Source organism: Aedes aegypti, chromosome 2, assembly GCF_002204515.2.
Source record: "Aedes aegypti strain LVP_AGWG chromosome 2, AaegL5.0 Primary Assembly, whole genome shotgun sequence".
In the NCBI taxonomy this organism is placed as follows: domain Eukaryota; kingdom Metazoa; phylum Arthropoda; class Insecta; order Diptera; family Culicidae; genus Aedes; species Aedes aegypti.
The window spans coordinates 282,191,590-282,208,476 of record NC_035108.1 but is presented as its reverse complement, the minus strand read 5'-3'; the positions used below and the strand labels follow the sequence as shown (position 1 = coordinate 282,208,476).

General features: G+C 38.7%; 1 protein-coding gene across 1 annotated transcript in view; it reads right to left on the bottom strand.

Moving 5' to 3' along the window:
- The window catches only part of LOC5565761 (ubiquitin carboxyl-terminal hydrolase 3), a 46,642-nt gene extending 30,562 nt beyond the window's left edge, over nucleotides 1-16,080 (bottom strand). The window contains exon 1 of the mRNA XM_001650093.2: nucleotides 15,431-16,080. Within this exon, the coding sequence (XP_001650143.1) occupies nucleotides 15,431-15,596 (166 nt within the window). The 5' untranslated portion in view covers nucleotides 15,597-16,080. The remainder of the gene's footprint in view (nucleotides 1-15,430) is intronic.
- Between the last annotated feature and the right edge of the window lie 807 nt (nucleotides 16,081-16,887).

Genomic DNA, 16,887 nt, shown 5'->3' with positions numbered 1-16,887 from the left:
CAGCAATTGCGGACTGTACACGAAAGTTGTGCAGTCACATTTACAAATGCGAAGACGAGCTGGCGGTTCAATCCACCTCTGGCTCCTCATATGGGGGGACCATGGGAGAGAATGGTGCGGTCAGTCAAATCAGCCATGGCGGAGATAGCAGACTACCACAAACATCCCAGTGACGAAGTACTCGAAACCGTAATTTTGGAAGCAGAGTCGGTCATCAATTCTAGACCTTTAACATATGTCCCCTTGGATTCGGAAGAAGGGGATGCACTAACTCCGAATCACTTTCTTTTGTATGGAACAAAGGGTGTACAGCAACCTTCTCGCACACTAACCGATCAGATGAGTAATCTCAGAGATAGTCACACATTGGCGCAAAACATGGTGGATCGGTTCTGGCAGAGATGGGTGTCTGAATACTTACCAGATCTAACCAGACGGACAAAGTGGCATCAACCAACAAGACCTCTGCAACCTGGAGACGTCGTCTTAGTGGTGGATGAAAGCCGCCGGAACGGGTGGACTAAAGGCAGAGTCATCGATGTTCAGAAGGCGAAAGACGGCCAAGTACGTAGTGCGGTGGTTCGAACCGTACAAGGAGTCATCAAACGCCCTGCAGTAAAACTCGCGCTTCTTGAGGTGGCTGGTACAGAGGGCATACCCAAGGAGTCTCAAGGAGCTTCGGAACTACACGGAAGGGGGGATGGTGTGAGAACCCCTGCGCTCTCACTATGACCATAAAACGTGAGTCCCGAATGCTCCACGAGCCGTCAGTCTGACATCGATATCAGGAATATAACGATGCATGATCGTAAAACGTCAGATGGAGCATGAAATGGGAACGTGTTTATGCTGCGGCCGTAGATAACAATAACCATAGCAGAGAGAAGTAGAGAATTGTTCGATTTTGGAGTTACTTAATAGACTATTCAGTGAAACTGTAAGTTAATATTACTAATTTGTACCATGCATTTCTAATAGTATTATTTACAGTATCAGATTCAGTGTTATTGAGAGTGAATTCGCCAAGTTGCAGTCAGTTAGTAAACTAGCTCGATTAGTGATGTAAGTCAGTTTGAAATTGGAGGTTTCAATGAAGTTTAATTAGAAATTAATATAAAATATTTTTTGTATAGCTCAAGTCTGCTTCCCAGTAAGATACGCACAGTTATTCGCGGAGGTTCTGGACAGGTTTGGTTAAATCGCACTGAAATGTAAGAATTTGAATTTATGAAAATGAGCCCACGACCACTAAAGAATTATTTCAATAAATTTCAGCTTAAAGCTGCTGCTGCCAGTAACGTAGTTGCTACGAGAGGTGATATTTCCATCCAGAACTTTCTGTCCGAACATGAACTTTTCAAGAATCCATGGAGGTTTTACTTGAGAAGTTATTGGAAAAAAGTTTGGAAGAACTGCAATTATGAATCACGATGATCAGTGATCAATCATAAATGAAATCGCGATTTGTAATTAATTTGCTATAACAAAGTTCAAAAGATTTTTTATGGGATTTATTGTGAAACATGAATAATATTAATTATTATCTACAGCTTAACCCATTTCCTGCGAAGTACAAGGCGTGTAAGTGCATACTTTCGAGTATTTAATCATTAGCCAATGAATGATAATTCTTTAATCAACGATTAATCATTAAAACATGATTAAATGGCTTTGGAAATGCCCTTAACGCCTTGAATTTTGCAGCGAAAGGGAGATTTTATTGATTGATGAATTTTTGGAAAGCTTTTAAAAGCTTTCCTCGAAAACTCCCAAGGGCAATTCTTGGAAGAAACCGAGAATAAAAATGTTGAAAGAATTTTATTGCAAAACCTGGAAGCATGACTCAAATCGGCGTAGGACCTCTCGTAGCATTTCTAGGAAAAAATACCTAAAATAATGACAAATGGAGGAAATTTTGAGACAGTCTCTAAGAAAATGTTTAGAGAAATTCCTGTGGATATTACTGGAGGTAGAAGCGTTGAAGTGCTCAAAGATTTCTCCTAACGAAGCCTGGAGAAATTTTTACTAGTAAGAATTTCTGGGAGAATTGTTGGAGCAATCTCTAGAGAAGCCTCTGGAAAAGTTCCAAAAAGAATATCAGAAGAAATTTTTATAGAAATGAGGAATAGTCACAAATTATCACTGAAGGTTTCTCTGTATCCTCTATAATTTTTCCCCAGGATTCACTGCAAGTAGAATGAGGAAAAAAGTGACTTTAGAGACTGTTTTGGATACTCTAGTTTTAGAGACCTTCCATTAAAAAAAGAGAATAAGAGAACTAATTAACCGTTAAACGGAGTATTGCTGTGTGCGTTTGAAACGCAGATATGAAATGCTATAAGACCAAACGCGGTGAGATTTTCTACAAGAAATGCGATGCCAAACGCACTAGAACCGCATGATTTTTATGTTGGCAATAACTAAATTAGCATTGAGTGTTGCAAGTCCCCCGCACAAGGACATTTCAAAAAATTTTACGATTTTTGACATTATAAAAAAATTCGATTCAATCTTCTGTTAAAAAGGGAATTCATTTTAAAACAGTTTTAGAAGACATGTTGTGATTCTTCTTAATTATTTTCTCAAAACCTTATGAAAGTTACTTACGTCGATTTGAAAAAGTAATCGAAATTTGTCATTTTTCGAACCGATTTTCTAACGATGGGGTAATGTGAGCACTAGACTTATGCAAATTTTGAAATTTTTGCTCCCCTGTGCTTAAACGGTGTCAATTATGATGAAAATCATTCTCCCAAAATTTGAAGTGATTTGGAAGATATTTGACTGTGCACACGCCATTTGAAGTTTATACGGAGATTACTATGGAAAACGCTAACCTTTTGTGTTCAGCTCTCTAGCTCATCACCATAATAGTTTATGGAAAAGTAAAAAAAAACTCTACTCATCTGAAATCTTCTCAGGTACAATTTTTCCGAAGACCATATTTTGATAGGACGTAAGGATATTTTGTTATTAAAGATAACAAAGTCTAAATCATGCTGAGATGATCATTCAATAACTTTCAGAGCAACACTGCTTTTTTGCTGTAGAACATAGTAGCCTGGATTACTTTGACCTATTCTACGCACCATAAGCCACACTATTGCCTGCCGAGCAGTTGGCTAAGCATGCAAAATGCAAACCAAGTTTATGATTATGCATCACAATTTGTAGTGGCAAAGTTGTAGCTGAAAGGATTTCACATTAGAAGAGTTTGTTCTCATTTCCATAAAATATTATGTCGAAAAGATAGATAGCTGAAAACAAAAAGTTAGTGTTTTCCATAGAAATCTCCATATAAACTTCAAATGGCGTGTGCACAGTCAAACTTCTTCAAAATCATTTTAAAATTTGGGAGAATGATTTTCATCATAATTGACACCGTTTAAGCATAGGGGAGCAAAAATTTCAAAATTTGCATTTACCATAATATAAATCGTTTAAGCATAGGGGAGCCAGAATTTCAAAATTTGCATCATTCTAGTGAGCACCCTATTTTTGGTTTTTTATCTTTATATGTACTCTAAAAATTTATCTCGTACAATCTAATTTTGTTTTCACCGATCATGAAAGTTTAGTATTTATAAACACTCCGTGCAGTCAAACATCATCGTTCAAAAATGATGAATCTAGAAAAAACCAATGGGAAAAATATGGGCAGTTTATTTTAACATCATTTATTTCCTTTTTCTTTGAGTTTAAAACACTCACTTATAACTTATAAAGTGCATATTGCTTCATTTTTTTTTGTTGACTTAAGGATTGCATGTTATTTCAGATAATTGAAAATTCATGCAAATTTATGATTCTTCTGTGATAGGTTGATTGTAGAAAAATATGAAATGTACGAATTTTTGTATTAGGGGTTGTCCATAAATGACGTAGCTTTTTAGGGGGGAGGGGGGGGGCTTAACGAATATGTGACGATGTGTGACGAGGGGGAGGGAGGGTTCCTAGCTAGTGGAAGTAGCATTTTGAATCATGTCGGTAAAATGAGAGGCGCTGAAAAAATGGCATAGGGTAAAGGCACCGGTTTTGGCCAGCCTAAGAAAAAATGTCAATAAAAATTAAATGGGAAGCCGTATTTATACTATAAATATGTCAAATGCATGCTTTCAATCCATTTTATGTGTGAAAAATGTCAAAACTGAACTATAACCATTTTTTCGCTTTGAAAATGCCGTTGGTCAATATAGGCGTATGGCCAAAACCGGTGCTTCTACCCTACAATTATTTTTTATTAAACTTTATTTTTTGGTTGACTTATAGACTTGGGTTATAAAATGACGATTGAGCTTCAAAAAATTATGACAAGATTAATAAAATCTATGAAATTTTAGAATTTCTTTATAAATGCAATCAAACAGATTCTTTTAAGTTTTAAATAGATATGCGAATATTATATTAGTGTCTAATTTAATTATGTTAAAGAAACAAAATAAAAGTTTAATAAATAATGAAAAATTAATGCTTCAACGACTTGGAGAACATTGTTTTCTCATTCATTTGTTATTGTTTTATTCATATTTTCTGTTGGGGCTTTATTTCTTTAAGAGAATAAAGTATGCTCTTTTTGGCAAATATTACATTAAAACAAGATATTTATTCCGTGAATTATGATGGAATATTCTAAATATCAATAAGGACAACAGATTTGAGTGTTATCGAAATTGCCCTGTCATTCAATATTTTTAATACACTCCAACCTCTTTTTACGACCGTTTTTTTACCGACGGTTCTTTTTCCGACCACTTTTTTACGACCGAAATTCAGATTAACGACCGTTTTTATAAATGATCATTATCTTAAAAAGTATTCAAAATAGAGGATCATGATGTTCAGCAAAATTGTTCAGTAGTTCAAGGGCAAACATATGGTGGTCATTCAATTGCGGAATTATGCCACTAGGCGGCGCTAGTGAGCATAGAACTTTTGTTTTGCGGATAGCTCACGATCCTGACCACTTAGAGAGATGGCGTCTTCGGCAAAGTTGTTCAGTAGCTCAAGCGCTATCATTACAAAAGTTATGAGATTCGAAATTTTGCCACCAGGCGGCGCTAGTGAGCATATAATTTTTGTTTTGCGGATAGCTCAGGATCCTGACCACTTAGAAAGATGGCGTCTTCGGCAAAGTTATTCAGTAGCTCAAGGACTATCTTTTTTCTAGCCAAGAGATTCGAGATTTTGCCACCAGGCGGCGCTAGTGAGCATAGAATTTGTGTTTTGCGAATAGCTCAGGATCCTGACCACTTAGAGGGACGGCTTCTTCGACAAAGTTGTTCAGTAGCTCAAACGCTATTATTATAAACGCTATGAGGTTCAAAATTTTGCCACCAGGCGGCGCTAGTGAGCATAGAATTTTTGTTTTGCGGATATCTCAGGATCCTGGCCACTTAGAGGGACGGCTTCTTCGACAAAGTTGTTCAGTAGCTCAAACGCTATTATTATAAACGCTATGAGGTTCAAAATTTTGCCACCAGGCGGCGCTAGTAAGCATAGAATTTTTGTTTTCCCGATAGCTCAGGATCCTGACCACTTAGAGAGATGGCGTCTTCGGCAAAGTTGTTCAGTAGCTCAAGCGCTATCATTATAGAAGCTATGAGAAACAAAATTCTACCACCAGGCGGCGCTAGTGAGCATAGAACTTTTGTTTTGCGGATAGCTCCGGATCCTGACCACTTAGAAAGATGGCGTCTTCGGCAAAGTTGTTCAGTAGCTCAAGAACTATCATTATTCTAGCCAAGAGATTCGAGATTTGGCCACCAGGCGGCGCTAGTGAGCATAGAATTTTTGTTTTGCGGATAGCTCAGGATCCTGGCCACTTAGAAAGATGGCGTCTTCGGCAAAGTTGTTCAGTTGCTCAAGGACTATCATTATTCTAGCCAAGAGATTCAAGATTTTGCCACCAGGTGGCACTAGTGAGCATAGTTTTTTTGTTTTCCTGATAGCTCAGGATCCTGACCACTTAGAGAGATGGCGTCTTCGACAAAGTTGATCAGTAGCTCAAGGACTATCATTATAAAAGTTATGAGATTTAAAATTTTGCCACCAGGCGGCGCTAGTGAGCATGAAACTTTTGTTTTGCGAATATCTCAGGATCCTGGCCACTTAGAAAGATGGCGCCTTCGGCAGAGTTGTTCAGTAGCTCAAGGACTATCATTATAAAAGATATGAGATTTGAATTTCCGCCTTCAGGCGGCGCTAGTGAGCACATAATTTTTGTTTTTCGGATAGCTCTAGATTATGACTATTCAGAATGATGGCGTCTTCGGCAAAGTTGTTCGGTAGCTCAAGCTATGAGATTCAAAATTCCGCCACCAGGCGGCGCTAGTGAGCATATAATTTTTGTTGTGCGGATAGCTCTGGATTATGACTATTCAGAGAGGTGGCGTCTTTGGCAAAGTTATTCAGTAGCTCAAGCGCTATCATTATAAAAGTTATGAGATTCGAAATTCCGCCACCAGGCGGCGCTAGTGAGCATAGAATGTATGTTTTGCGGATAGCTCTTGATTATGGCTATTCAAAATGGTGGCGTCTTGGGCAAAATTGTTCATCAGCTAAAGGACCATCATTATAAAAGCTATGACATTCAAAATTTTGCCACCAGGCGGCGCTAGTGAGCATGACTCCATCTTTTTAGTGGTCCGGATCCTGAGCTATCCGCAAAACAAAAATTCTATGCTCACTAGCGCCGTCTGGTGGCAAAACCTCGAATCTCTTGGCTAGAATAATGATAGTCCTTGAGCAACTGAACAACTTTGACGAAGACGCCATCTCTCTAAGTGGCCAGGATCCTGAGCTATCCGTTAAACAAATAATCTATGCTCACTAGCGCCGCCTGGTGGCCAAATCTCGAATCTCTTGGCTAGAATAATGATAGTCCTTGAGCTACTGAACAAATTTGCTGAAGGCGCCATCTTTCTAAGTGGCCAGGATCCTAAGATAACCGCAAAACAAAAGTTTCATGCTCACTAGCGCCGCCTGGTGGCGAAATTTTTGAATCTCATAGCTTTTATAATGATAGTCCTTGAGCTACTGAACAACTTTGCTGAAGACGCCATCTTTCTAAGTGGTCAGGATCCTGAGTTATCCGGCAAACAAATAATCTATGCTCACTAGCGCCGCCTGGTGGCCAAATCTCGAATCTCTTGGCTAGAATAATGATAGTCCTTGAGCTACTGAACAACTTTGCCGAAGATGCCATCTCTCTAAGTGGTCAGGATCCTGAGCTATTCGTTAAACAAATAATCTATGCTCACTAGCGCCGCCTGGTGGCAAAATCTCGAATCTCTTGGCTTGAATAATGATAGTCCTTGAGCTACTGAACAAATTTGCTGAAGGCGCCATCTTTCTAAGTGGCCAGGATCCTAAGATAACCGCAAAACAAAAGTTTCATGCTCACTAGCGCCGCCTGGTGGCGAAATTTTTGAATCTCATAGCTTTTATAATGATAGTCCTTGAGCTACTGAACAACTTTGCTGAAGACGCCATCTTTCTAAGTGGTCAGGATCCTGAGTTATCCGGCAAACAAATAATCTATGCTCACTAGCGCCGCCTGGTGGCAAAATCTCGAATCTCTTGGCTTGAATAATGATAGTCCTTGAGCTACTGAACAACTTTGCCGAAGACGCCATCTTTCTAAGTGGTCAGGATCCTGATATATACGCAAAACAATAGTTGCATGCACACTTGTACTGCCTGGTGGCGCAATTTCACTTAAGCAGTGTTGCCAGCTAAGAAAAAAAAATTGAACCCTTCATGAAAAACTGGATTACAGTTGAAGAGTATTGCTATGTTGCTAAGCATTATATTTTTCTGTTCCGCTCAAGTTTGATGGTTTTGATCTTTATTGTTCTTAAACAGTGTTGCCAGCCACATGAACTTTTGTGATTCGGCCGACTGTATGGCACGCAACACTTCCTTCAACTTTGGTGAATATTCGGTATCGTTATCTTTAAATTTTTTTGGTATTTGCATATCACACCCCCATAAAATTGGCTCTTTTGATAACAATCGAGCAGTGTTGCCATCTTTTACCAAAATATGAAAACTTGAACGGCCATTTTGGAAAGTTCTCAACCCATGCTTCAACTTTGCCGAATATGTCGAATCAGTATTTTCGCATCTAGACGTTGCATTTTTCAAAAACATAATTACAAACCTGATTTTTTTTACGACCGATTTTTTTTACGACCCCCCGATAACGGTCGTAAAAAGAGGTTGGGGTGTAACTCGGTAATTTAAAGGAAGATTATTTTTATTATCTGTTTCATTATAGATTGTGTAAGATTTTTTCAGTTTGGGGAACGATAATGAAGTTCAGCTGAAGTATCAATAGAGAAGATGAGAGAAGTATCAATAGAGATGATGAGTGATTTGTATAATAAACGCAAACATTTTCTATATCTGGCCACTGATTGCTGAATTTTAATTTGGATAATAAAGATCCATTTCAAATTAATATATTTTGTTGATCAGTTTCATTGAAATCTATTTCCTAACAACGAATAATTCTAAAAACAATCCTATAATATAACGTTATTTCTGTTCAATACGTTATAAAATATATTGTACTCTAACTCGTTACTGTTAGCTTCATCAATTCAATCAAACAATTTTATTTTTATGTTTTCACTTTTTTTGTTGTAAACTTGTTTTTTTTATGGTAACAACAGCAAAAGTAATACAATTTAGCCTATATGAAACTGGAAACCATTAATTATGTAAGTTAAACAGGAAATATGTTTATTCAAAACTGTTTTCCAAATTATTTTTGAGCGCTACTGTATATCAAACTGTTATTCGTTAGATTATCCTTACATTTCAGTCAGTAATTCATATAAAACTTTGTATTGAACTTCTGGATTCTTACGCGTTGAAATAGACCCAGGCATTTGTAGTTTATGAAATAATACAATTTATCAAATATTTTTCAAAAATACAAAAATGTCTCAAAAGTCATAAAAAACTTTCCTCATATACGTGTTATGGCGCAAGGCTTGAGCCAAAAATAAAATCATTTTGATTTCCGAACTAAGAAAATATTTTCATTTTCATTTTGCAGCGTTTGGTGGGGCAATGAGAGCGCAAGTCAGTCCAAAGCCGGGGACCGCTTGAACACCATCGGAAAGGATAAGAAGGGTTGGGTAAGGTATAAATAGGGAATTGGAGAAAACTTGACAATATAATGCAATTAATCCTGCAAAATGTAAATGTGCTGAAAGCAATTCAATTTGAGTTTTGAAGTTTGATTTGACTTATTAATAAATTCAAAATAGACCGACCATTGTACAAATAAGAAAGAATAAGCTGGTCTTCTAGAAATTTTATAAACAACAAAATAATAGCAATATGATAGTGATGCTAAGGGCTGCTGATGGCAAGATGCGACGCTTTAGGAGCTTTTGATAATAATTGAACATTACTATAAAGAACGTAATTCACTCGATGGTGACAACTTTACAAACTTTATCTGTTTTTATCATATACAGATATACAATTATAATTCAGTTCACTGATTCACGATGCTGATTTATATAAAAATAGTTGATATTACTAGTTCATTTTTTGTGGGATGTAGGAGTTATTAATGAAAAAGTTTTACTTACTCTTGATGATAATACTTCCCTGACCAGGATTATTCTACTTTGAGCACCCTTTTCGAAGCTATTCTATCCAGGTATCCATTTACTGCCGTTAATCCTGAAATTATCGTTATTGTGCATGCTCATGCATTATATAAGTAATGATCATAATCATGCAACATATAAGAAGGTGAAAAGGAGAGAATATAGGAACAGTGATTAGTAATAAGTTTTGTAATTTTGATAGATAATTAAACAATGTAACAGTACTAATGAGCAGCTTCAAAAGAATGGTTTCACAGCATAGCTGAGCCTTTCGGATCGTAACACCGATGTATAAAAATAATTTGTTTCGAAATTGTCCGCGTGGTCTTCTAGTGCCCCTGTTAGATAAGAATCAGCCAAAGACATACACACCGAATACTCACCATGACCGTATGACCAACATTTGTATATGTATAGGCTTAGCTGGTGTGGCTTTTCTAATAGGTAATTCATTGAAGAAAATTGATTTTATTTCATCTATTACTACAGTGAAGCTACATTGTACTTATTAAGTATTAGGTATTATATTATGTTGTTATCACTATTGATATTATCAAGGCCAGAATTCCTAGTGAGTGAAGAATTTTATAGTACTAGAAAACCATAGAAGACCGCTAAACATTACCTAATAATGGAACGGCTTTTTGCTCTATTATTTTAAGTAGATGCTATTGATCTCCCTTAGCTCCGATCCGCAACCCGGTGCACGCGCCCTGTTGGGTTTCGAAAATCTCGTAGAAGATTACAAACCGTCAATGGCATTCCCAATTACTACCCCACATTGCACATTCAAGGGTCTGATTGTGCTCCTAACCCACCCTCAGTTTGTAATCTTCTCGCCAGCTTGAAATTATATTTTCCCGAAGTGAAAGTAATTTTGATGAGTGATAGCCGTACTATGCAGTAGTTTAACCAGAATCTTTAGGTCAGAAGATAATATCTAAATTTTGTAATAAAAAGGTTGCCATTGCTTTGAAATTTACCCAATATCTAATCAAAACTACTAAACTCATCGCTCCCTGGAAAATATAATCCAAAGCCCAGGGAAAATGGTGTTAAGAAGTATGTCATATCAATAACTGAGAACGGAATGTACAATCGTACGAGCAGTTTATCCACACCCCTTTGTTCAATGGAAGGAATTTGATCAAATTCAATATTTTTCACAATCATGCCAAACGGCTATTATGCCAAATGGCGATTATGCCAAATGACCGTTATGTCAAATGACATTGTGCCAAACAGCTATTATGCCAAACGACTTTATGCCAAACAGCATTATGCCATACGGCATTATGCCAAACAGGGTAGACCCGTTCCAGGAGGCGAAGACCATCAAGCGTTACGGCTCATACAAAAAATTAAAATTTTTCATACAAAAAGCGTTACGGAGGGGGGGAAGGTGTCTAAAAATTTCAATTTTAGCGATACGTAATAATTGGATGCCGCCAAACGGAATAACGGAAGGCGCGGAAAATAAGGCAGTACTTTAAGAATAACCCAAATCATTCCCGAGATGTGACCAAAAAGGTCAATTTATCGAAGTGGTTCGTCCAGCAGACCATTAAGCGAGCTAGGCTACTTGTTTTTAAGATCAGAAGGGTGCCAAACCGGACTGACAAGCAAAACACGGTGGCCACATTGCGTGCGCGGAAGCTGTACCGTGAGTGGCTGGTCAAGCCAGGCTGTTTCATCATGGACGACGAGACATACATCAAGGCGGACACCAAACAAATCCCCGGCCTTGGGGTTTTTGTCGGTACGTCCCACATGGAAGCTTCGGAAGAGAAAGATGGACCAATTGCGCTAAGAAGTACCTGTTGTGGCAGGCAATCTGCGAGTGCGGACGCCACAGCAAGCCATTCATTACAAACGGGCAGATTTATCGAGAGGAATGTTTGCAGAAGCGCTTGCTGCCCTTCCTCCGCTCTCACCGTAGTTCCACACTGTTCTGGCCGGATCTCGCTTCATGCCATTACGCCAAGCCTGTAATGGATTGGTACGAAGCGAAGGGCGTTAGTGTGGTCCCGAAGGAGGCGAACCCGTCAAATACACCAGAACTTCGTCCGATTGAAAAGCGAAAAAAACATTCAAAACCGATGAACCTTTGTAGAAAACATGGGAGAATTTTTTTTAAGAAAGGTGGACAAAAACTTACCCAAGTTCTCATAAGCAGTGTTAAGAGAAATGTACGAGCATTCAGCTTGGGGGAGGAAATTCAATATATAAGTTATGTCAAAACATAGCTAATATATAGTTATTATATATCCCTGAAAATTTGAGAAGTATCCGATTTAAAATAAAGTTTTGGGATTCATTTTTGTGTGTCTCATTTTTTTCGAGTCCAGTCTTCATTGTTTGTATTGCGATTCATTGTGCAAAATAATTAGGATGCATATTTTGAAGCATAGTGCTCGATAATAGAAGTTAAGCATTTAACTGCCCATAAACGCATAATTGTCCCATGTGAATAGGAAATCCAGCAAACATGGGACTGACATGCATTTATGGGCAGTTAATTATCCACCACAAAAGATAAAAAAAATGAGAATGCAAGAGATAATTAAATAAGGAAACTGAACAATTAAACAACAATGAACTTTTACCATACTAATTATAGCTTAAGATACTATTACAAATTACGTTGAACTCTATGAAAGATTAACTTTTATTCACAAGAAAACCTTGAAACAACATTTTGATACAGTCGAATTTTGTTCGTTGCACTATCTTTATATGGGCTACGTTTTAATTGGGCTCCCGTTAGCTGGGCCATAGTGCCCATAAATGCATATCAATCCCACTAGCAAAACAGCGCACCTAAGAAAAACGCGATAGAAGTCGTGAACACTTTTAAGCTTTAGGGTCCAATTAAGGCGCAAGAGAAAATGACACAACTGCTTTTTCAGTTTTGACTTTTGCACCATTTTTACTTGGGCCTTAAATTAAAAATGCGATGATTTCGCACCCAAATTTGCACTCAAATGGTGCAATGAACTATTGATTACAGTATTACATTCATTTTGGTCATTAATTTTCTCAAATATTTGGTTAATATATGGGAAAATGTACGCGTGACTAATATGCGTTTATTTGCTCTTGAATGCATGAGAATATACGCATAACAGTATCAGTGCTTACTATGATACATCGGTCTTCACATGTGAATTATTGTTGTTTTGACACTTTAGTGTCCGCATTCAAAGTCGCGAATATGTTATATCTACCTAACTCGAGAAGTGTCCTTTATTCTACCTTATGATTCTGGTACCATTTACTTGTACCTAAATGATTTCTGGGCTATAAATAATGGCTGCCTTAGGCGCAGAAGACTTTCCAGACTGTGGACTGATTAACATATTATTTCATTCTTTATTTTCAGAATATCGCTGGCTTCGAAGATAAGGGCGGCTGAGACGGCAATGCTGGCGACGACGGCAGATTTAAGTTTCCACCGAAGACGTAGCATTGGGTAACCTATTTGAAATCGTTGGTAGACACTGAATATGCGACGAGGATTGAAGAAATGGACTCAGACGGCACGGAAGTTATACGGCCGTTGATGAATTCGCCAAAAAAACGCAAAAGAACAAAACAAGAATTGAAATCGAGTTACAACACCAAGAAGGCGCTTCTTCGATTTCAATTCGGCGCGTTTGTCGCACCAAAATAGCTTGTCGTTTGCGGGCTTAAAATCTCGAAGAAAGACCGTATTCGTCATAACTCGGTGCTCTCGGCATTGGATTCACGAGAGCAAACCAGATTTATTCCAGCCAGAGCGTGGAACGAGTGGATGTTCAAAGACGGCGTCGTTACAAATACGAAGAAGACGATGCAAGGACATCTAATATAGTTGTATTTCATCTAGCTGAATCGAATGGTTCTTCCGTCAAAAAGTGTCGAAGAAACTTACTTGTCTTCCTTGTCAACACAATTTGTCCCAAGTCCTTATCACACAAGTCGCGAGACTGGCATGCGTTTATTAGTAACGTGAGACAGACAAATGTTTTTAACATTTCTAGAAAAAACGTATTATTTTCTTATACAGTCGCCTCTCCACATCTCGATATCGAAGGGACCATCGAGATAGGGAGAGATCGAGATATAGAACAATTTTTAAATGAATACTAGATGGAAAATCACTCCGTTACTAGGAAAATTGAAAACAAACAGACGTCATTTCGTCTTTGCAAATTGTTTTGAATCCGTAAAATCTAGTCTAGTAACCTTTGATAATGGGCATATCGACATACGGAGAGAAAATCGGTAACGAAAATTACATCGAGATAAGGAGATATCGAGATATGGAGGATATTGAGATATGGAGAGTGAAAATATATGCAGAATGAAGGGACCGAACAAATCATCGATATAGGGAGAGATATCGAGATGTAGAATATCGAGATGTGGAGAGTCGACTGTAATACCATTAAGGTTCATGAATTTAATGATGTATCTCGTAATTAACTAAAAATTGACGAAAACTCACGTGGGACTGTTATGCATTTATGGGCAGTATAGCCCACTTAAAACGAAGGCAAACGTCATTTTCTGACATAAGACGCAATTTATCAATTCTCGCATAACTTATGATCTCGCCCTAAAAGCCATTGGTAACCATGTGTGTAGCTCTTTGTTTCTGAGCATTTGAATGGATTTACACGTTAATCAACAACTCTATGGTGAAGAAAGGATCATTATCTACCTACCAGTGATGTTGGTTTGGATGTTTATTCCTTCACTTGCTCAGAAACAACGAGCTACACACATGGTTACCAATGGCTTTTAGGGCGTTATCTCAGAGTATGCGAGAATTTATTGTTAGCTCTGTTTTTCTTTTGTTATTTGACAGCTCGAAACTCAACCCGATTAGTGAAAGTCTCTCACTAAGTGGGCTACAGGTTTTAAATTAGTGCAACGAACGAAAGTTGACAGTACTGACATGAAGTTGTTCCAGGCATGACCCAACTAAACATAAATTAAAAAAGATTGATTCAAAATTTTCTCCCGAAATTTTAACTTAGAACAGTTGAACGAAAAAAGTGACTTTAGTCGGAATGGCTAAAAAGAGACTGCCTTCAAAAAAGTGACCAAGTCACTAAAAAGTGACTCACTACCAGCCAGCCCTCTTAATAGAGGACTTTATGTATTTCCACCAACTTCAAACTATGGTTTGAAATAAATTATTTGCACAAGTCACCCCTTCCCACGCACCCCTAGTGCCGCCTATGTCTCACCAGTGCGAGTGAGTTAGTGCACTCAAGTGCGGATGTGTGGTGAGAAACATGCGTAGACCTACACTAGAGCAGGAGCCTTGTCAATGTTGGGGCTTCTAGGAGGCCGCTCCACACTACCCGAGAGACCTAGCTTAGGCCATAATCATCGCTGATGACCGTCATCATCATCGTCATCAACTCCAATATAGGGGGGCCAACAATGACGACATTTCGACGGGGTCAGACCCCGAAAAAAGCCCAGCGATGCCTCGAGGCAAGGTGTGAAGGAGCAAAAAGGGAACCGAGGACGACGAGCAGAGGCAATGAATTATTTTGCCCTGTGATGTAATATCGATTTTTTGTTTATCCAAGCGCAAAAACCTGGATTTCAAGATGGGGCAAATTTACGATTGCATGGAAGATGTTCTGTACGTGGAAGCAAATCGATACAATGAGTGCTTCCAAGGTTACACGAGCCATTGCCCTCTCGTTCCGCTGGAGCCGTCCGAAAGACCATTTTGTTCCATTTGCGCTGAGCAGACAATTTTTACGTTTTGCACACTTCTGAGTGATATCAATTCTTACCTGCACATTTCCACAATTTCGAAATTGCCACTGGAGAAGTTGCTGGAGGTGTTCCTGTTTCTGGTGGAACCGTCGCCGCACTCGGAGGTACACAAACGGCCATCTTCAGGTTTCGGACTGCGTCCTTCCGGAGGGCTACATTATCACCTATGTGGGGACAATCCATTTTCCACGCCGAACCGAGTTACGGCTATTTTTGTATACTAATATCCAATTCGAGCAGCAAATCTTTCTCGCCACCTCCTCCTGCTGTTCTTCTTGAGTAACACGACACAATCCCCAGAAACTTTCCACTAGACACAACTAGGTCGGAATCGCGAATCCTCCTCCTTGCCCAGGTGAAATTCCGTTCCTTCGATTTCCAGGTTATACTCCGTTGCTTGCGGAATGATTTTTTTTGATCGCCTGCCTTAATTTTATTTGCTGATGATGGTGGCTAACTACTTCTTGATTCGCAGTCCAGAGTCTCCGCTCCGCGTATTGAGCTGTAGAAAAATCACACACGAAACGAGCAGCGGAGGTACAAAGGAAAACGAAAGGAAAAAACGCGATATTCGCTCTGCTGCTGCTAGCTGCTAGAGGATGGACTAACTGCGCGTTGTTCTACACGCACACAATAATGGCGAAGTGACGACGAAACGACGAGTGGTGATCTGATGCAACAACATCTCAACGAAAAAGCACCAAAACGTGTTACAAGAAGATGTCACGTCACATGTTGCGAAGTGCTGCGCTACAGCTATGGGGCTCTGCACAGAAAGCAGTCTCACTCTTTCACTCCTTCATAAAATTAGTAAACAACAAGGCCAGTAAACGTCAAAACCTCATAAAAAATCAAAACAGTGCAGAGGCCCATTCAATGCACTTGTTTCAAAAAGGGCGAACACATAAATTGAATAACGCGGAATAAGGCGTGAACACTCCAAAATTCAGGAACAATCTTCAAATCCATTTTCAAAGCCAGGAACGTACATAATTCGAATCTTGATCCGTTAAAACGTTTCTCAGTTGAAACGCATCCAAGCACAATCGTCCATCGTTAAGGTGAAACATCTCGGAATCCAAAGCTGGCCGGCACAATGGCCGCCTTCTCCCCCTACTCACGTTTTCAAAGGCACAAAACTGAAGAAATAGTTGGTAAACGTTCCTGATCTTCTTATTTTAAGCTTTCTGCTAGTGCACAAAGCCAAAATAAAAAGTGCACTGTTGTGGATGCTTTCTTCGCGAGATTTGTGCCTTTGAAGTTTTAGTACAATCTTAGAAGTTAATTCCAAACTGTTTCACCTTAAAGGCTGGTTTGCTACTGACAAGAAAAGGAATCGCCTATCTCGAAGCGTGGAAAATTTCTTCCAAGAAATAGTCCAGAAAATCACATTTTTCTGATCGCAGTACGCAGTTGAGAAGAAATTTCATGTCAAAGGGGGCCCTCTGTAGCAAATTTCTTGACTCATTCAGTC